General features: G+C 41.4%; 1 protein-coding gene across 5 annotated transcripts in view; it reads left to right on the top strand.

Moving 5' to 3' along the window:
• gria3b (glutamate receptor, ionotropic, AMPA 3b) overlaps positions 1 to 22,156 on the top strand; it is an 88,202-nt gene that overhangs the window by 48,472 nt on the left and 17,574 nt on the right. For all 5 annotated transcript variants that reach the window (XM_075481148.1, XM_075481145.1, XM_075481144.1 and 2 more), the window contains exons 5-12: positions 6,784 to 6,837; positions 7,649 to 7,810; positions 9,613 to 9,780; positions 10,140 to 10,244; positions 13,035 to 13,139; positions 16,611 to 16,817; positions 18,923 to 19,296; positions 19,676 to 19,874. In XM_075481148.1, the coding sequence (XP_075337263.1) occupies positions 6,784 to 6,837; positions 7,649 to 7,810; positions 9,613 to 9,780; positions 10,140 to 10,244; positions 13,035 to 13,139; positions 16,611 to 16,817; positions 18,923 to 19,296; positions 19,676 to 19,874 (1,374 nt within the window). The remainder of the gene's footprint in view (positions 1 to 6,783; positions 6,838 to 7,648; positions 7,811 to 9,612; positions 9,781 to 10,139; positions 10,245 to 13,034; positions 13,140 to 16,610; positions 16,818 to 18,922; positions 19,297 to 19,675; positions 19,875 to 22,156) is intronic.

Genomic DNA, 22,156 nt, shown 5'->3' with positions numbered 1-22,156 from the left:
CACTTTGACATCATAAAGTCATGCAAAAACATCTATCTGACCGTTACCCAGCATAACAACTTTGTAACACAGTAAAAGATTGTGACTATATTTCCTATTGCACTGGACACTGAATAAGCAACACTAATCTTGAAACTGCGGTAATTGCGTACATAAATCGTCTGTCCCGCCGAGTTGAAAATTTATGCGAGGCATCCACATTTTAGAAAGTGTAGCTTCTTTACAGCAACATCCATTTTTTAAACACTGACTAGTTTCATAGCTATGATTTATGTTGTGTGTGTAACAGCTTTATTGGACAAATATAAATACAATACCTTTTATCTAAATACTTCAACGTTATATTATTAGTTTGGACAAACAGGGATGTAAACTGAAATGCTGCATTCAGGTGTAGGGCATTAGATTTTATATTTTGGTTAAATGGTGATAATCAAATTGTAGATTGATCAAAATAGGAATCAGTTGTTTTTGTTCTTATCTCAGCCCCCTGCAGTGGTCGAAGAGTTCATCACATATCGTGAACACAGAACACTGAATGTGCCTCTTCTCCAGTCAGAGCACGTCCAGCCATTTGTCACTCGGATTGGCTTCATTTTTTGTTGGACATGATGCTACAAAACACGAATGTGGATTTGCATACTGCTGCATCAGGCCAAGTTTTGTTTAAGAGCAGAGTTAACTTCCCTGCAAATTTGTTTTGAGATCCTGAGGAGAATGCTACACCAGGGCCATTATCATTTATGCTGTAACAACTCCACAGGATTTACTGCCCATAGGAGTCCTCCATCAATACTGCACTGCAGATAAATCAACCCTGTGGCAGTACTTCCCTTACAACATAACTGGGAGAGCCTCTGCCCTGCTCTGCTCGCTCAACATATTCAATCAATGAGTTTCATTGAACCATCTAGGTCCATGATATTATATGTTGATGAGAATGTTTGTGGCATTAAAGAAGGGCTGTAAACACTAAATGTAATTGAGTAGAAGTTAATCATCTTGGTACTGCCACTACTTGTCATAATGATGATTTTTAATCATGGGTATATGTATTCTAGATCCTGCGGTATGGCCTTTTGCTTGCGTGTGTGTTTGATCCTCTGTATTGTCAAGCATAATCTGATGCATCTACGAGACTGCTTATATCCATTTAGACGTCCCTCGTTGGCCCTTTTTCCTCATGGGATTCCTGTGTTGCTCAGTCTGCTCAGGAGCAACAACCTGCTCATGACTACTATAAAGAGAAGGAGAAGAAAAAAAAGAAGCAAAGACTGGGACAGGCCCAGGGCAAGCAAGCTGTTCAAAGACAGGCTGGCAATGAGCTCTCTGTCAGCCACATGCTGGGAAAAAGACAATAAGACGTGAACTGGATTAAGAGCAAGAGCGTGAGGAAGAAGAGATGCATCTGGGGATTTGTTAGAACAAAATTCTGATGCCTGTAGAGGCATTAACAGTGGCCATATTGCCTCCCTGTGTAGAACTGGAGGTTGTCCATATCCTTCTTTTTGCTCCCGAATGGAGAACAATGAGAATATCCACAGTTGGATGTGATACAGGACTGAAATCTTTGCGTGATATCAAATTTAAGAAATGGGAGGAAATCTGACCACGGAAGATAAGAAGTCACAGGAGAGGGAGAGAATGGACGATAGATTTACTGCAGCAGATAAGAAATGTCAGCAATAAAAACTAGGTCTTTAATCAATGTTGTGGGTGACACGGGGAGAACAGGGAGCAGTATCAGCATTCTGTAAACTCAAGGTTGACATATTGTGTTGCAAACACAGGTGGAAACAAAGGTATTAAAAAGTAATATAAAATCTAGATTAATGTACTCTGGCAGTGTCTTATTTCCTACAGAACACAAAATTCACCACAAAATAAGGCACCGTGATTACTTTCACTCTGTTTTGAAGTATTGCTACTTGGCAAGTCTCTCAATTGGCTTGAAAAAATATAGAGAAGGAAAAGGGGATGATAGTGAGCTAATGTCTCCACTGAAAGTAAAGGCACTCAACATCAGCTTACTGTCCCTAGTTTACCTCGAAGAGGGTTTCAGGGAAACAGGGATGAATCCTTCCTGCTGGGTATAAGGTGGAGATACATAGTGCTTTCAAATCCCTGGCACCAACCTTGGCTTTTGAGGGCCATTTACTAACTGCGATTATAGAATTAAATGGGATTAAAGTGTTATCATTAAAAAGAATGTGACCTGCTGACTCAACGACTGAATGAGAGGCTGACAGTACTGAGCTGCATGTTTCTTTATACCAGAAGAAATCCTTTTCACCTTATCAGTTGTGCAAAATTACCACGATCATTTCCAGTAAAAAGAAGATAGGCTATCTTAAAATTCAGTTTTGACACACAAACATGAGCTGCAATGTCAGCGATTCCTTCCTCTGAAAATATCAAGTCTCCAATAGCTCTTGTATCTCAGAGCGATTTCAAAGACATCATCATCTGAATATGGAAGGCTAACACTTCTGACACTCTCTTCTGGAACATATATGACTGCTCCCAGGAACAGCATGCCAGCCACAGCCAGTGCTGCCTCTAAATTAGAGAGTGCTCCACCAAAAGTACCTCCACAAGAGCCTTGAAGTAAAAACGGGGACCTAAGAGAGGGAAGCCATTTTACATCAAAAGCACGTAAAATATCAAATTCACCCGTGTCTCCCAAACTGTGTTAAGTGGTACACTTTGATATCTCACTGCAAAACAAAATTATATCTAGCAGTCGGCACATTTTGTCATGAACACTCTCGATTAATCAGGAAAATATGTTTCATACTTTAGTTTTAAAGGGTTGAGTCTGTCGTGACAATGACCTCCTCAAAATGCACAAATCACAAACAGGATCCAGGCAGATGGAAAGCTTCTCTATTTAGCATTTATAAGTGGAGTCAGCATTTGTTTTGTGAGTCAACCAAACTCCTGTTGGCTGTTACCAGTTATCTGTAATCACTGCAAATTATTTTCTGTTTGATCAACCAACCAACCAACTTTTAGAGACAAGAGAGAGGTTATTTGTCTCTCTGTGTGGCCCCGTGATGGACTGGCAACCTGTCCAGGGTGTACCCTGCCTCTCACCCGATGACCGCTGGACCACAACCTGACCGATGGACTAAGCGGGTATAGAAAATGGATGGATGGATGGTTAAAATCTACTCAGAGATCAAGGGCAATACTGAAAACTGTAGATACTAGTGTATTGCTAAGTAAAATGGCCAAAAATAAGACCACTGAGCACTTCTTGTAGCAGAAGGCTTTATTTATGGAGGTAGCTGCCGATCTGTAAACTGGCTCTGGTAACGGAGCCGCCGGATGGGCCAAATCAGAGGGCAAATACTCTGACAATTTGGACGGTAACTTGTGAATCCACCACTGCTACTCATGGTATCATCTATTTTATGGCTGCGCATTAGCATGGAGAGGCTAACAACTAGCATTTCTTATCTTGTGACCCATTGGATTAAATACTCCCTTTGCTGTGCATTAGCATTTCTAGGCTGGGAACCATCATGCCAACTTACTAAATTGTCTACTGCTTTGGTCACTTGCATGCTGAAGCTACCTGCATTAGCTGGTGATAATCTTCAGAACAACCCCCAAAAAAGCGATAATGCAGAGTTTGCTGTTCCGTGTTTTTCCTACAGCCATGCTTTTATCATGATCTGATCAAGTTGCCATGGAGACTGCGCCCTGCTGAACTGCTTCCCCCCTTGTTTCTGCTCACGACTATTTTGTTGTTTTATATACATTTTGGAGCCACCTACTAACAATCAACCATCTACTACAATATGAAATTAAATGAAGCCTTGACCCAAAAAAAGTTCCCCTCTTCAATTTAGTTTGGAGTTGCTGTGTTTTGGTTTCTGAGTTTTGATAGTTCAGTTGGAGGCTAAAAATAATTGCATCATTATTTGCTCATCTTACATATGCCTCAGTGATATTTAAAAGCCCTTGGGAATCATTTTCTGTCTGCCTCTTCCTGTGTTGTGGCAAGCTCTGCGGTGGAAAGGTCATACTTTGTGGAAATCCTTTATTAAAAATGTGAGGCTGTAGTTTTACATTCAGCGCTTTGTGTCTGTCTGTTGGGGCCAAAAGCATGCCGAGAGTGGATGAGGGTGAAGTCAAGGTCATCCTAGTTGTCTGTCCCCATCAGACATTAAAGAAAACTCCAGCCTGCAGACTGCACCATCTCCTCAAGCTGTGGAACAAAAGGCAATGTTGCCAGCTGGATCGATGCGCAAGAATAACACTGTAGGAAAAAGAGGAACTGCTTTTTAGTGAGCATGTGTGTAAGCAACGGCAATCAAGGGAGGTGAAAAATAGGATGATGGAGGATGTTGATGATCCGAGGTGTTTGAATAGCTTTTGAAAGCTAATGCAAATTAATAATCCGTGTTGTTAGTAAATGTTGATTTATAGAATGTGACTTGCAAAATTGATGCAGAGAAACAGCTGTGATAATAAATCTCACTTTTTTTATGTTAAGCTAAGAATAACAGAAAGAGTGAAGGCAGAGGGAGAACTAGCGCTCACTTTAATGAAACAACAAAAAGACCTCTAAAGCTCACTTATTAAAATGTTGTTGCTCATTTGTTTTGTAAGCTGTTCAGCCTCAGCTCCCCTGATGAGACTTGCTTGCTAAGTCTATGGCTATGTCCAGGTCTATACATTTATCATGTATCATCCCAAACTTAACCAAAAGTGCCTTGGATGTACTTTTTCCCCTTTAAAAGGACAGTAAGGCCCAATTCCAATTCCCCCATTGGGCCCCATTCCCCTGTTTTGCAAAGGTAAGGTGCCATTTTTGATTTGGGTATCAACAAGAGATGGTTATCTAGCAAGATAATGGCAAGATAACCACTACTTCCTGATACCCAAGGGAAAAGAGACCGCTACCATGAAGAATGAAAATGGAGGTGTAGGACCAAGAGGAGGAATTGGGATCTGGCCTAAATATAGCATATAAAACTGCAACATAACAGCTTCTTCCTCAAGCAGACAAGTAAGCTGAGTACATATTGTGTCTGTTAATGCTATGTCATTACTGAAATAAGTTGAAGTTGAGATTGTCAGTTGCACATCACAACAAGGAATAATGAAGTTGGGGCTTTTGCCTGCTTAATAAAAGAGGTTCATGGGAAAGGTTAGTGTGTTCTGCCTGGAGGTTCTGTGTATCTCTGTGTCATCAGTGTCTTGCTGTGCTCCATCCAAGGTTGCTGCTTGTAGCCCTTGCCAGGCTGGCTGTGGGCTGCAGGCTGCAAGCAGGTGGTAAGGTTTTTCTCTGCCCAGCTCCAGGGCAGGTGTTAGGAGGCTTAAGGACGGGGTCAAGGTTAGCACACCGCGAAGGAGTGTGGAGCCATGGGGGTCCTTTCTATTACTCAAATAAAAGTGTTGCAGACATTTATTTTCAGGATGCTTTTTGTCACTTAATCATTAAAATCAGACTTGTGGGTTTTGAAAGCAAATTCCTGCTATTTCTGCATTATAATCGACTCATTTCCTCTTTGTTTTCATTTCAGCTCCTTGGTTTGTTCCCGTCTGTCTGACATCATGCTTTGTTAGAGCTTTAAAACCTGATGGGGAAGCTGTCAGAGAATGCTGACCCATCCAGGTAGCATAATTGGAAACCTTTGCGTGGCTGTGATCCGTCATGGGCTGTTCTTTATAAAACTTCTTCTTCGTTAACAACCTAAAATCATCATTATGACAACCTCATGTCTTTAGGAAGGGAGAGAGTCGTTTATTCTATCTATGAGGGTTTGAGTAAATTTGCAAAGCAAAATTGAATGCTGTAATTGCTGCTGAAATGAGTGAAACAAAAAATGTTCTTCTAAGATTTTTACACCCTGCGATGTGAGGATACGAAAGTGCTTTTCATCACTCTCTTTTACACGGCTGGGCTGAAGCAAATGATTCCACGGTAACAAATATCTAATGTCCCCAGCCCAACACGCACACGCAAACAAATTATAAACTGACGGTTTGTTTTTGTGACAGAGCCAGAACATGTGCAAACATGCTGATTTTGCTGTAAACTTGTGTTGCTGTGTTTGTAGAGCGCAGATGAAAAACGAGACATGGTTGACAGGTTTCTGCATGGCAGCCACTCAGAAGTCCATCTGCAGCTGACAGCAAACTCATAAACAACAGACCTCACAAAGCCAAGTCGAAAACCCTGTCCAGAATGCAGTGCACAGAAAGCCAGGACAATTTAGCATTTTTGCTACTGGATTTCTCTGCAGACCAAAATGAAGAACAAAGTCTAGAATAAAAGGTGGCATATGGTTTATATCACAGTGATGAAATGGCCTAGAACACCACTTACTATTTTCAGACAAGCTGCGTGGGTTGAAACATGCTGTACTGCTCCAAAGGTGTGATATTTTCAAAGCACAGGGAGATCTACATCTCAGTGTCTGACAATAAATTCCTCTGAAATATATTCCAATCTCTACCTTTAGTCCAGCACTTGTGGAGGACTCATACCTGCACTGTAAGTGTCTTCAGAGGGAGCAGAATATTCAAGGATGTTCCACGTTGTTCCTGTTTCTCTCTCATTATCATTTTCCTTTTCAATGAGCACTTCCTCCAACTGCTCCCCCCTTGTTATTCCATTACAAGACTTTGCTTTGTTTAAATTTCCATGACATCCTGTGTGCTTGCAGGTTGTCACTGCATTTACAGAGATTGTTGCAGCCACATTAGCCGTGACTCTTAGCTCTCATCTCATGGGTGGTTTACGGTATTGATATTTTTCTCTCATAGGTTGTGACCCTTGGAAAGAACAGTCGTGGTTACCACTACATTCTGGCCAATCTGGTGAGTAATTGTGTTGCCTCCCTGAGAGGGAATGGAGCCTGCTTTTTGCTGCGTGTGACAAATGCACGTGCACAAAAGGTGGATTATGTATTTTTGTATGAAATCTTAAAAAATGGCAGGTATACTTTTTTTTTTTTTTGCTCATTCTTTGTAAATCGCATTCCTATAGATATTTTACAATGCATATTTTAAACGAAAATGCTCATATTTTAGATAAAAAAACTTCTCAACCATTTTAACCATCTTTAGAGGACAACATTTGTTTGCCCACAGTTTGTGGAAACAAATGCTGATCTAGCCTTGATGTTAGCATTCTTTGAGGGTTATAAATTGAAGACCAGCACTGCTCTAACTTGCTGATCTCCTGCTGCTGTTTCTCTGGTCTTTCAGGATGTGATTATGCAACAGTCAGAAATGTGTCCTCGCACACCACGAAAATAATGCTGCTCCTAAAAAAAGTCATTTGACCATGAAAGAAATTGTCATGGCTCTGGGGCGACGAGGGAAATTTAACGCAGCTGCAGCAATGGGAGTTTTTTAAATGCATTTGAAGATGTTAGTTTTGGGAATGAAACCAAGCTGACCAGTTCAACTAGATTATATTGTTGTTACAGGATGCAACACAAACTTTGACTCGATGTTTATCTGAAAATAAATTCAGGTTATGCCACAAAGCGAGAAATATTTGTCAAAGCATATTGGAACAGTCCCTGTATTGTTGCACTTTTTTTTTTGTGGTGCTTTGCTCAAGGTTAAATTATATGTCCTTCAAGTTATCTTACCCCCCCATTTCCCCTTTGTCTCATCTCAGGGGTTTTCGAACGTGAGCCTGGACAAAGTCTTCGCCGGTGGGGCCAACATTTCAGGGTTTCAGATAGTCAACCCTGAAAACACTGTTGTGCAGCAGTTCATGCAGCGCTGGGAGCGACTAGATGAAAGAGAATTCCCAGAAGCTCGAAACGCGCCTCTGAAGGTACCAGGCTTTGCAAGGCCCTTTACTATCCTTGTAGAATTCAGCAATCAGATCTTCTGAAGTTCTCTGCATCAGTTCTTCACAGGGGACAAGAGGATTACCATTTTCAATTTGTTGAAATTGGTAACTGTGTCTCAGACCAAATGGCTATGACCTTTGGGGTTCCCCAGGGGTCAATCCTGGGAACCCTATTGTTCAATCTGTATATATTTCCATTAGGCCAGCTAATACGCAGCTATAATGTATCCTACCAAAACTATGCATATGACACGCAGATCTACGTGTCACTGACGGCAGGAGAACACGAGCCTGTAACGGGCTTGTAGATGTGTCACTGCATCGTACAGATCAGTGTGTGGAAGCAAAACAATTTTCTTCAGCTAAACTCAGACAAAACTGAAATCATTGTCTGTGGCCCACCGAAACAAAAAGAGAGTGTTATCAGTCACCTTGAGACTCTCTCTCTAAAAGCTAATAATCAAGCTAGAAATCTAGGGGTAATATTGGGCTCAAACCTGAACTTTAACAGCCACATTAAATCAATAACATCAGCAGCTTTTTACCATCTAAAAAACATTGCCAGAATCAAAGGAATAGTGTCTAAACCAGACTTAGAAAGACTAATCCATGCATTTGTCTCCAGCAGGTTAGACTACTGTAACGGCCTGCTCACTGGGCTCTCTAAACGGGCTGTAAGACAGCTGCAGTACATCCAGAACGCTGCTGCTCGAGTCCTGACCAGAACCAGGAAATACGACCATATTAGTCCAGTGCTCAGGTCTCTGCGCTGGCTTCCTATCGTTTAGAGAATAGACTTTAAAACGGCTCTGATTGTGTACAAGTCTCTTCATAGTCTAGTCATAGTCATGTTAGAGCCATATGAACCAACTCGGGCTCTGAGAACCTCAGGGAGGGGTCTCCTGCTGGTGCCCAGAGTCAGGACTAAACAAGGTGAGGCTGCGTTTCAGTTTTATGCTCCTAAAATCTGGAACAGTCTTCCAGAAGATGTGAGACAGGCCTCAGCTCTGACAATGTTTAAATCCAGGCTTTTAATTTAAGTAATAAATTATTGTTTTTGATTTTATTTGCCTTCTTGTGATTTTATGTAGCTGCAAAGCACTTTGAATTGCCTTGTGTACGAATTGTGCTCTACAAATAAACTTGCCTTGCCTTGTTTGACTTTGTCATTCTCTCATCCGCCCACCCCTCGCTTCCTGTGCTGTCTTTGCTTTGCATCTCTCCGAGCAATCAATATATTGATAGGCAGTGTGTGCCAAGGTTATAATGCAGCTTCAATTTACATCTAATTAAACAATGATCAAAGAATAAATGGATTTTGAATGCCATTTAATTAGATTTTCCCATGGTGTGGTGGTCAACAAACAAGTGGCTCAACCCTGAGTGGTTAAAAGGTCAAGGGAACTTGGAGAGGAAGTGTATGAGAGATAAAAGCATGCTCAATCTCACTATTTACTCCCCAACTCTGCACTAAAGTTTTGAAAAAGGTCCTGACCCTGAGACGAGACCTGCTTTATTTAGTCAAATCTGAGTAATAATATTAGCTTTGTTATAAGCAAAGTGTCAAATTGTGCATCCACCCTACCCACATGACATGACCTGCAGGCACTGAGATGCAATGGAAGGACAGCAACACATACACTGCCTCGCTTCTTCCAAGATGCTCTCAATTTGACAGTTTTATGACAAAAATAATAATCTCATTTTCTCTTTTGCCTCTAACGATTTGTCTTTTTCTCACTGTGTCTGTTTTTGTTGCTGTTTACTGTTCTGTTTTTGCACAGTACACTTCAGCTTTGACCCACGATGCCATCCTGGTGATAGCAGAGGCCTTCAGATACCTGCGGCGCCAACGTGTGGATGTCTCCCGCCGAGGCAGCGCCGGGGACTGTCTAGCCAACCCAGCTGTACCTTGGAGCCAGGGCATAGACATCGAGAGAGCTCTGAAAACGGTGAGGAGTGATGGGAGGGAGTGGCAAGTTGAAACCCATAGAAAAGGCTGGGAGAAGTGAAGCAGAGATAGCAAGTGAGTGAGATAAAGATGGAAAGTGACAGAGAGAAGGGGAGGGCGAGTGCAGAGCTATTCTCCACTCTCTGCCTCCAGATATCTCTGCATATAGCTCACTCAAATCCAGGCCCTCATTACCATAAAACTACATCTTTTATTAAAGCGTATCCAGTTCATCACTTGATTAACAGACTGAGTGCACTCTAGTAACTCAGTGGACAGGAACGCCTTCATTCCAGCTATATATGTAAAATGATGGCTGTCACACATTCCCCTGTGTCTTCATGTCTGTCTGTCCATTAGGTTCAAGTGCAGGGTATGACTGGGAACATCCAATTTGACAACTATGGCCGCAGGACCAATTACACTATAGATGTTTATGAGATGAAAACAGGTGGGCCAAGGAAGGTAAGACTTTTATCAGCTCTCAACTGTCACTAAAAAGCATTTGATACTATTTATTAAACTAATGAAGGATTTCACACCCGTGTGGGAACATAGACTTTTTATTAAAAGGATTCCTGCACGAAGTGCCAGCTGCATTCTGTGCCATGGCCAGCAGGAGGAGACTCTTGTTGTTGCACAATGAAATTGTGTTGAGTTGAGTTGTTTATTTCTCACTTGATACATTTTCTGGTGAGCTTGGGGTCAACTTCAAGTCTTCTGTATCACAGGATTATGATGACTTAAAACTGTGAGTTGTGACCCATATGCCTCTACCCTGAACTACCCTTATGTAACGTAGCAAGTCTACAAACCAATGGGTGGTGCCATGGTAACCAGACACAGCAGACAGTGATGCTTCAAAGCATATCCAGCAAAGCAATATGTGCCTTTATCTCATGTAAAACCTATAGCTGCCTGTAAAAAACATTCTAAAAGTCTTATATGCCAAGTCAACTATCAGCTGTCAGGAACGTCTGAACATCTGTTGCATGCCTTTTCTGTGAGCTCAGTTGGACACCTTTTTGATGCATTTTTGGTCTGTCAGTGAGAGAGATAAATGCTTAATAAAAGCATACATATATAAAACAATGGATAAAATGTGGTAGTTTAAACTGAAATGCTGGCTTTTGAGGCAAAATGCCTTCAATACACCTAAATGAGAGAGAACTAAGGTAGAAAAACTGCTGGATACTAAAAACTGAACCAATAATGACCTGACTTGACTCATATACAAACATTGTTATGTTCAAATTTTTTACCCTATTGATAAAAGTATATACTCCTGCTCATTCAACAGCGCAAAGTTTAGCCTACCTGCACAGAAGTAGATTGTACTTTGTAGTTAGCAGTTGGAGGTCGTCTTTGCGGTGTGAGGAGACATGAGGAGACACAGCAGGGTGTCCCGCCATCACCGCTGGCTTTTGACGTTGGTTTGGTGTTTAAAAGCCCTTAGTCCAAACTATTGTCTGGCCTTAAATGGACAGCTTGAAGCATGGGTCGTGATATTTCAAATCTTGCGAGAATTCAACTGAGAAAATAAACATAACAGTGTCCGAAACCATCTTTTCTTTACAGGCTGTATGTGGGTCCAGAGCTCAGCCCAGAGTAATGCTGATCGCTTTTCTCTATCTCTGTTAGGTAGCAGTACTCATAAGCCAAAGCCAAGCATTACAATGTACACAAATCACATAGAGCCTGCAATCTGATTGCCAAAAAGTTCCTATGAAAGAAGTACTTTTTTGTTGCCCTGGGATAGTGCAGATATGATTTTAGTCTTCTCCTGACAGTAATTACCATTCCAATAACCAATTACTGTAAAGGGTATCCAAGAATTCCTCTGGCTCTTCTTCAAAATGGTAATTCCCAGTGGAACACTCACATCATAAGCAGTACCATATGATGACCTCTGGTTTTATTTCATAACCTCACGTAGTTCCAAGAGACAGCTGTGAATTTCTCTTTAGCTGGATAAGTGTGGGTTCAATCCGATATGATGTGTGATCATGCTGCCTGCCTCCCAGGCGTCTAAAGCCTGCACTTCAATTAGCATTGCATAGCCCTCACAGTCATCCCCACACAGCCGACCAGAGGAGGGGAGAGCAGGGAGATGGATGGTGAGTGTGGGATAAAGGAGGTCAGTGGGAGAGAGTGAGGGAGCAAAGGAAGATGAGACAAGACGGGCAACACTTTGTCAGGACCTGCGGCCCCAGCCACCACAGTGACAGCTAGAGGATGAGTCTTCTTAGCTGTGACTGTCAGGAGTGATGTATGGGGTGATATCTGTCCCAGCTGCCTGGGGTGAGATCAGGACGTTACATTTGGAGCAGCACTTCATGACACAGGTCCCAGCAGCCCTGTCCCACAACCAGCACCTCTCAGATATCACTGTCAGACAAGAGTTGGTGAAAATATACATTTAAAAGCTTTCCCCCGGCTCTAACTACTTGCACAACTGTAACCACAATTTGGAGCTCAAGCTTGAAAGGTTTGCTGCTTTCTAGCACCTCCTCTTGGTGCTTAAACTTAATGCACTGTTGTACACCTGTTTGCCCCAATCACTAAAAGATCTGAGGCTAAATAAATACAGAGCAGATGTGAAGGGGAAACTGTTAGCCAGCAACAGTTAGACTTTTGGCAACAACATGTGCAACATGTTTCATCGTGAGCCAGAGCAGCCATTACTTCAGACGGGCAAACAAACACTTGACAGTGGTTTGACTTAAGCATCTGTACAGCAGAATACAGAGTAAATGCAATGGCAGGATTGTGCAGGAGCAAATGTGCAGCCGCTGGAATATTGTGCTTAATTATTAATTATATACGCAGTTCACAGGCCTGAATATTAATAATTTAACAAAAAACCTGGGAAGCTGACGGTGGGAGGGGTTGAAGTTGTCAGCCATATGCCCAAATATTGCACAGGAGCAATTGAGCTTCACGCAAACATAAACCCCCAACAGCATATTTATTTTTGTGACATTCAACTACATTTTGAATGAAGAAACGACAACTCTATGCTTGTATTACAGGGGAACGTATTTGTTTGTCCAGTCCACATTAGAACTATGCTCATTTGTTGCTATTTTAGTTGAACCTTAAGGCAGAGGCAGCAGGCCTCTGGGAAATGCAGCATTGTTTAATAAGTCTGCATCACTGCAGTCCCTAGTATTATTTGTCCCCTCTACATGCTCTCTTTTATTCTTGTTAGTGTGTTGGAATCCATTTCTAACTTCTTTTTTTCCTTTTTTGCAGATTGGGTACTGGAACGAGTACTCTCGATTTGTAAATATTATGGACCCACAGGTCTCCAACGACTCCTCAGTGGAAAACCGAACCATTGTGGTCACTACTATTATGGTACACTTTCCATGCAGTTTTAAGTGTGTCACATATTCTGCCACTCAAGGTCATGGTGTTGATTCTAATGAGTGATACATTCTGTCCTGGGCGGGTAGAACCACATCTTTTTTGTGTTGCTTTCCATCCACTCACTACATGTTGAAACAGTCGGCCCGAAACGGGGGAGTGTTTCAACTGTATCCGTGTGGGTGTCAAAGCATTTTGATTTTCCATATTTCAGTGGCCTGTCGTAGCAGTGACATCACAATAAATGGTATAAGTTATAATGGTTAACCCCATCAATAACAAAAAGCATACAAACGCATACGTAAGTAGACCTGTCTGTCCTCATCAAGTAAATGTTCAATGACACTTGGGACAGACTGGCTTCAGAATGACTGGAGAATGATCCTGTAATGGTTTTACAAGCTGGGCAAAGCAAAATAAACAGTATTGGAGGAGGCGATCATTTTCCTTGTCATCCCTTCTCCAAACTCTTTTGTATTGCTCCTCCATGTGTTCTGTGTTGAAGTATACATAATTTCCCTTTAGAGCTTTAGAAGATCAGTTGCCCTGCTTTTTCCCAGACTACATTACGATAAACACACAACATATTTAACTGTATTTACCCAACTAAATGTTTCAGACTCACCAGACGGCTTCCATTGCAAATACATTAACTGACTGTATAATAATGCAATATCCTGCATGCAGTAGCCCATTCTCTGAAAACAAACATTTTGAAATGATAAAGAAAACTATCTGGAAACCAATAAGTATCTCTGGAATGTCTGCACAGTTGGATTTTCTTTGTATAAACCAGTATCTCCTTATTGCACGAGGAAACAATTAACATCTCTAGATGAAAAATAAAGTCAGCAAGTAAACACATGTAAAACGTGGCGGGGGGGGGGGGGGGGGGGGGCTCATTGGATCCAAGGTGAGGGGATACGTTCAGCACAGAACAAACAAACCATTGCTCTCCTACTTGCACTCTAATTTTGTGTGGCTGTAATGACAATGCCTTCTCTCCTGAGCAGTCCTATTGTTTGGTAATGATGACGTGCTCAGTATGAGAAAGGACAAGCTGCACCAGCGTTTTGAAAAGGAGAGGAACACTAGCACGCCCCTGCTCTCCTGTTGTAATTATTTATGTTATAGAAAATTTTTGGTTTGCATTATTCTTGATAGCAAGTAACAGCTCTTTTTTTTTTCTTTTTCTTTTATGTTCTTTTGGAATGAAACGGCCTTTAACTGCGCATTGGTCCAATGTGCTTGAATATGTTGAGATACCCTCTGAGCACCCTCTGATCCCTCTCCTGTCACTGGCATTTACTTGTGAAAGCCATCCCCATTCCCATTTCCCATCCACCTCTGAGCTGACCAACACCTTGCCCACCCAGCCCTATGAAAGCATACTGTGGGCTTCTGTGTTCTCCTGGAGAAATGAGAGACATTTTTTTTCTCTCCTATTGAAAGGAACAATGTTATCTTTCCTTCTCCATAAACTGTCTTGATTATGCCACAGAGTTGCACCCATGGGCTCAAAATGGGTTGGATACATAAGGCTTGGTGTCTGTTGGCTGCCACAGCTTGATGAGAGCAGTGTGACCACATGATCATGCTGCTCTTATCAGTGCATATGTGTGCATTTGCAGGGCATCATCTGTGTAAGCACGGCTGCATGTATGCGGTTTAACGGCTAATAACATTTTGAGTATGTGTGTGCGTGTGTGGGTGTGTATTAACTTATGTCTTGTCACATTGTGAGAACCTCCTTTTGGGGACAAAAAGCAAATCCTCTTGAATGAAATCTCTGAACTTTAAATAGCTTTAAAGTTAGGTTATAAAAGACTGGTCTCAATCCTAAATTGTCACATAATCAGCACCCTTGGCATCACGTTCTACCGCACTGGGTATGCTTTTTTAAATATAAAGCCATTATATTGTAAAAGAGTTATTTTAAGCCAAACCATGATCTTTTCTTAACAGCTCTAATACACCACATAAGTGAACAACCAGCTGCAGTGATAGAGCCTACTCAGAGCTCTGTCTGCTCATGTTACCAGTGTCTGGTAAACAAAACAGCCCCTAAACATACAACAAACGTCAAACTGTCAGCAAGAACACACAAAATATGTCTGCACAAGAAGACATAACTCGATAGTTCAGAAGGGAAACAATAAGGAAAACCGGAAGACCTCACAGGTTTAGCAAACATAAAGTAAACAAACAATGCTTGCTTTGTGTTTTTGGCAATGTCATACAGAGCTGTTTACACTTGAATCAGGATTATCAGTGGTCTTCAGTTATTTTTCCACATCTCATGGCCATGTTGTTGTGAAAACCGTTGCTTGTTTTGGAGAAATAAAGAAAACTGAGAATAAAGTGTGTATGACATGTTAAATTAGGTGTTTGCTTTCTGTTGTGCCACCTCCCTTCTCATGGAATCACTTACTGGGCTGAATCGACCCATAGCAATTTCAACACATGGAATTTACTGAGAGAAAAAGTTACAACAAAACTTTTTTTCAGTTGCTGTTTAGCCTTACATAGCCTCCTTCTGTGGATGGGTCACACACTCTATCCGGGTAACTATGTAGACATCCTACCTGAGACAACAAAACTTAAGAGAAAAGAAAAATGTATGTCGATAAAAAATAAAATCACAAATGTCCCCCAAACGACTTGAACCGGTAGTAAAAGTCTCTCGAGTCTCACCCCCGAATCTACCTGCTTACGCTTTGTCAGTTGTTTAGAAGGCAGACATTCTTGCATTTCCACATAAGACCCACCACAAAAATCTCATAAAGAGATGAGGGGGACGGGATGGGGAGTTGGGGATTTTGGATGGTTTGTTACACACAGCACCAACATATGACCAATGACAACTCTTGAAACATTACCTTCATAGATGCCATTATGCGGGTTCTCGGTTACATGTAAACAGAACACATTCTGACAAAAAATGAGTCATTTCCCGGTCTGGTTGAGCCAATAACTTCTCACGGTTAGGGTAGCAAATTACAACTGCTTGGCTCAGGTTAGAAAAAGATCATGGTAAGGGCTAAAATACATTCATTTAACAACATGGCTGTTACCCTCATGACCACCATTTTATACTTCACACGCAATTGCTCTCACAACCACTAGAGGTCGCATGCACTTTTATAGTTCCTATTTGCCTGCATAAGCCTATGACCCATGGGGTTGTATGTGGGAGGATAGTTCCAAGATTGGACTAAGAATTAAGCAAGTGCTTGAGTTAGGTTAGAGTTAGAGTTGGGGTGGAGTGGAGTGGAGTGGAGTGGAGAAAGTCTTTAAACAAAGAATCAAAATGAATGTCCTCTGAAGTCATCAAAACACTTTTGTGTGTATGGATGTGTTTGTGCATGAACACATGTAAGTGCACGTATGCATATTTCTGTATAAACTAATTCTGTGCAAGGGCATGGGAGTGAATAAACCAGCGTGTGTTTGAATCAACAGGAAGCTCCTTATGTGATGTACAAGAAAAATTATAAGCATCTGGAGGGGAATGACAGATATGAAGGCTACTGCGTCGATTTAGCATCTGAGATTGCCAAACATGTTGGAATTAAGTACAAACTGTCTATAGTAATGGATGGAAAATACGGAGCCCGAGACCCTGAGACCAAGACGTGGAACGGGATGGTGGGTGAACTGGTCTATGGGGTGAGTACGGGGATTTGGGTCTCGATTTTGCTGATTACATGACAGTTTGCAAGGAACTTCAACATGAGAGGAGATCTAATTTTTCTGTCTTAAGATTATCACCAACCCATTGTAAACTCATCAGCTCTTGCCTTGTTCAAAGTCTGGCGCTGTCTCAGGAAGCTCAGCTGTGAGTGAGTTTATCAAATGCAGCCTCAAGCATTGGGGAGTTGGTGATCATCTTGAGACGGAGAAAATGAAATCATTTCTCAGTGCTGTTCACTGCATTTAATTCCTCTTGCTTAGCCTAAAAAGCTCTCTCTCTTACAGTCGAAACAGAGGTAGGTACATGAAAACAATGAGTCCATATGGCAAACACACTGTAATCACTTTGATGAATGAAACATTGTATGCCTTTGAAGTGATTGTGTAATTATGTTCAATGTTTCATGCGTTTGATGAATATGCCACGTTCACAGCTGAGAAAATGTGCTTTAGAATCAACAGCTAAATGATGGTTTGTGGTTTGAAACAACTAGATCCATATGTGTTGTGCTCCGCAAAAGTTGAACCTTTCACATTAGCAAAGAGGGTCACGCTATGGTTTACATCTGACAGAGCACTCTCGCAATACCCAAAGAATTTCGAAATTATCCCCCACACCTGCGCCCCTTCCACCCGCCTCTTCGACCCAGTCGCCTTTCTCCAATGCCACGATAGTTGAAAAGGGGCCAAATGCAAAATGCATGAGGGTTAGACTTCTTCACATGTTCAATATCCTAACTATCAGCCTGAGGGATTGCTTGGTTTGATGTGCTATCACCACCAAATTATCTCCTAAATGGGAAAAGTCCCCTCCCTGCAGATGGAGGGTGGAATAAAAGACGTTCCCATCACATCTCAGTAAAGTCTTTCCAGGTCTGTAATTTTACAGCAGGTAGGCTGGCGCTAATAGTCTTGTACATTTTGACCTTTTGACCAGTAAATTAATTTGATTTTAGATGTCTTTTAAAGGTTAAGCCCGAGGCTGGTCTTTATTGGTTTGTTTCCCTCACCATTGATTGAGCGTTGCTTACGCCTGCACAAGGATTAAATGGTTATAGCCCCACGCAGTGTTGTGTTGACAGGGTAAAGAAAACAGTCGTGTTTATTGGCTCCATTTGTGTCGCTCGTACTTTGACCTTGTAGGAAGCTTTCTCTGCCTCGTGCTGGTTCAATTCAAGTTTTTTCTCAGTTTCAACACAAAAAGACAAACCCAGCACAATAAAACAATACAAAGCATTGTCCTTTGCGTCGTGGCTCCTTTGAAGAGAAGCATTATTTAATTAATCACATACACGCAGGCTGCAGTAACTCTGTCTAACATGATGAATTATTTTCTTCTGCTTTTACAGAGAAACCTATTGAGATATCTAGAAAGGCAGCACCACCTCCATGGATGTGTTTTGATAGCATTATGTGATTGAAGTAGCAGAGCAAAGGAGGGAGATAAAGAGAAACAGCTTGGGAAAAAAAAGGACCCATGCCAGAAAAAACTGTGTTTGGGAAACCCAGAGATCTGAATGGCATGTGATAAAGTGTATGCACCCAGGATTTGTTGATAATTATATACAGCATTGCCTTTACATTCTGCCAATTAAAACTTAACACTTTTAATTTGACACACCCACTTAATAGTAATTAGTAATATTTTTCTCTTTTTTTTTTCAGTGCAAAGAATTCGTTTCAGTGTTTATATTAAACTATGAGAAGTTTTGCTCCCCTCTGTGTCTCATTTACTCAAACATTGCTCAAATACCCTTCTGTCTCTGTGGATGGTTTCCAAGCTGCTTCTCTGAATGCCTTACAACACCTTTTGCAGTTTTCACTCTTTCCTATATCTAAATCTAGCAATATTTCCATGTATGTCCTCATCTCAGACTTTTTAGCTAAAATCAAAGTACCTCTTCTTTTCCTGAAAAAAAATTTTTTTCAGCTCGCCTTCAAATGTAGAAGCTGGGGGCTTATTTCTGAAAATCATAAGTAAACTCTGTGATAAAAACAGCCCCAGTCACTCACTGATGAAATGACCTATTTTCTTATCACAGGTCATGACTAATGCTTGCTGTGCATGTCCCTGTTTCCAGAGAGCAGATATAGCTGTTGCACCTCTCACCATTACTCTGGTTCGAGAGGAGGTGATAGACTTTTCCAAGCCTTTTATGAGCTTGGGCATCTCCATTATGATAAAGAAGCCACAAAAGTCCAAGCCTGGTGTTTTCTCCTTCCTGGATCCGCTGGCCTACGAAATCTGGATGTGTATAGTGTTTGCCTATATTGGGGTGAGCGTGGTCCTATTCCTGGTCAGTCGGTTCAGTCCTTATGAGTGGAATCTTGAGGAACAGGACGAGACCAAAGACCCCCAGACTCCCCCTGATCCTCCCAATGACTTTGGCATCTTCAATTCCCTGTGGTTCTCGCTGGGCGCCTTCATGCAGCAGGGCTGTGACATTTCTCCCAGGTGGGTGAAAGAAAAAAAAAGGAACATATGGACTCCTTTTGGACATCATTATTTGCCTGTCTGTGCATTAGAAATTCTCAACAAAATAGTTCCATCAATAGTGTCATCAAGCAATTAAACAAACTTTGATCGTGATTGTTTCACAGTCAATTAACTAGTTAGATCAGAGGAAATAAACAACTTGAACTACTTTCCTATGAAGTGTGTGATTTTAGAATTCTGAAACACTTTCAACGTGTTTCAACAATTAACAAGAAAATTCGGATTGCTGATACAATCACATACATTGAACACAAATGCTGGGTCTTAGCAGCTTGTTGGGCACCACATTTTGCTGAGATTACATTCTGCATTTCCCTTTCATCACCTCCCTCTCTAGGTCACTGTCAGGCCGTATAGTCGGCGGTGTGTGGTGGTTCTTCACCCTCATCATCATCTCCTCCTACACAGCCAACCTGGCTGCCTTCTTGACTGTGGAAAGAATGGTCTCACCTATAGAAAGTGCTGAGGATCTGGCAAAGCAGACAGAGATTGCGTATGGCACTCTGGACTCAGGCTCAACAAAAGAATTTTTCAGGGTGAGTGTTGTCTGAATACTGGTTTCACATGTTTCACTAATTAGCTAATCGTTCCCTTTCTTTCAACTGAAATGGCAAATAATGCAAAGTCCCTCTTAAATTACAAAAGCAAATCCAGATAAAGTTCTTGATAAACTCCTTGCAGCTTTTCCATTTTTTTTACCGTCATTGCATCCCTGTTGACCTGCGTGCGATTGCGCCGAATGAGGCATGTTGACATAGAAGCAGTTCTTGAACTCTTATGACTTGGATGTCAAATTTATGAGGCAGTACTGCATGGTGCAACCTTGAGGCACAGGGGCTGTCAGCAGAAAGCGTGATAACAACATGGGAGACTCTGAGGTGATAAAAAAGGACGCTAATCAAAGCATCGAAATAGGACTCAAACTCAGAAGGGTCAGTTCATGAAGTATAATTAGCTGGCCAGTTGAGGCTGGCAAATTGGACGTGATGAAGAAGAGCCCCCGAGGTCAAACAGAGCAGCCTGAAAGACATTTTCGAAGGAATAAGCAATATGTCGGCTGGCATGTGGGACTAAACTGGCAATTAAGTTATAAATGAACTACAATCTGAGGCGAAAGTTTATTAGTCCCTAAGAAGGAACCACATGCTCACAATGTAGGAATTAAACAGTGCTGCATGTCGTCACAGTGATCAACCTTCTGTTGTGAGATCCATAGATGTCTTAGCTCATGGCGTGGCCACAGTAACGGTCCAATGTTGAAAACGAATTAATGAAACACCACTCTGCCTGTGATGACGAAAAGGCAATGTGACAGTCTTTTATCTTATACTCCCTCATTACTCATCAGCAGGAGAGAAACAATTCATATGTTTCACAGCTGCAGCCTGTTGGCAGAGAGAGTACTTCATTTGAGTTACCCCTGGGTTGAATTGCTCACAACAGCAAAAGGGAGAATCAAATCCATGTTGTTGTTTTTTTTTCAGACACAGAACAAGATAGTGTCTGAGCTTAAAATCCTTTTTTTTTTTTTTAAATCTGTAAACTCTCAGAGGCTGGTTATAAAAGACTGGATACAGTGAAGATCCCACTTTGTATTCAAGGAAACATGGCCTACATGACAGCATGACTTTATTCTTCATACAACACCTCACAGAGCTTGTCATTGCTATCCCTTTTATCAGAGATGCTGCACAGGTGAATGCACTGTACAGCATACACTATGTTTTTGTGTGACGAATTCGATGGATGCCAGTTGCACATTAGGTTTTCATCCTGACAGTGGAACCTTAGAAAGTCTGCTGTGTGGTCAAGCAATCTGAGAAGTGGTAGAAGATGTAGTTTTTTCTGTATTCTGTATAATGAGTGTCCTAGTTACATCCCTAAGTCTTCAAATAAGAAATGACATGTGTGAAGTGCTATTCCAGGGGACTTTTAATTAAAGCTATTGAAGGCTGACAAGGGAAAAAAAAACACTAATTAATAGTAGTTCTATTTCAGATTTGTTTTCAGAAAATACGTTCAGGTTTAATTAGACCCATACGGCACCAGCCATCTGGAAATAAATTCATCTAAATAAAGTCCAATGTTCAAACCAGACATATGTCATCATGTCTGACACTGTTGGCCTTCAATTTTTTATGCTTTCACCTGGTTTATTTTCCAAAGCTCCCTGACAAGAAGAACATACAGTGTTGTGAAAAATGTTGTACAAACTCTGTCAATTCTACGATTTAATATATTAAGGCATAATAAAAACAATCCTCTGGTCCTTACAAAGTCTTAGAATTAGGTATCTACAACCTCAGAGGAACAACAACACATGACAAAAGAAACAACAATAAACTGAACTAATCATTTTCTGTGTGATGAATCTGGACCCATTTCCAATTTCCTCTTTACAACATTGCTTTAGTTAATTGAGGTTTGACGACATTTGTTCATGAACAACAGACAATTGGATAGTGAAGTGGTAAGATTGCTGCCTTTCAAGTGGTTCCAATCCTGGCCCCCCCTCCAGTAAGGGTCCCTAGGCACGATCCCCTTACGCTACCTGCCTACCTGGGATGTGAGTGTAAGTCGCTTTGGATAAAAGCTGGCAAATGCATAAACATGAACATGATTTCAACTTATAAATGATCTTTCTCACGGTAGAATTATGGACTCCAATTTAACTTGCAATGGCCTAATAACCCTTCCCGGAGTGACGGGCAGCAACAGCGGCTTTCCAAAGATTATTGCTGTTTTCTTTACTCCTTGGCATTGCGTTAAAACAGACCTACATGTTCCAGATCAGCAAACTGCCAAAATCTCTGCTTTT

Source organism: Odontesthes bonariensis, chromosome 13 (assembly GCF_027942865.1).
Source record: "Odontesthes bonariensis isolate fOdoBon6 chromosome 13, fOdoBon6.hap1, whole genome shotgun sequence".
Classification (NCBI taxonomy): Eukaryota; Metazoa; Chordata; class Actinopteri; order Atheriniformes; family Atherinopsidae; genus Odontesthes; species Odontesthes bonariensis.
Note: the sequence above shows the minus strand (reverse complement) of the source record. Positions and strands in the feature narration are given on the sequence as shown.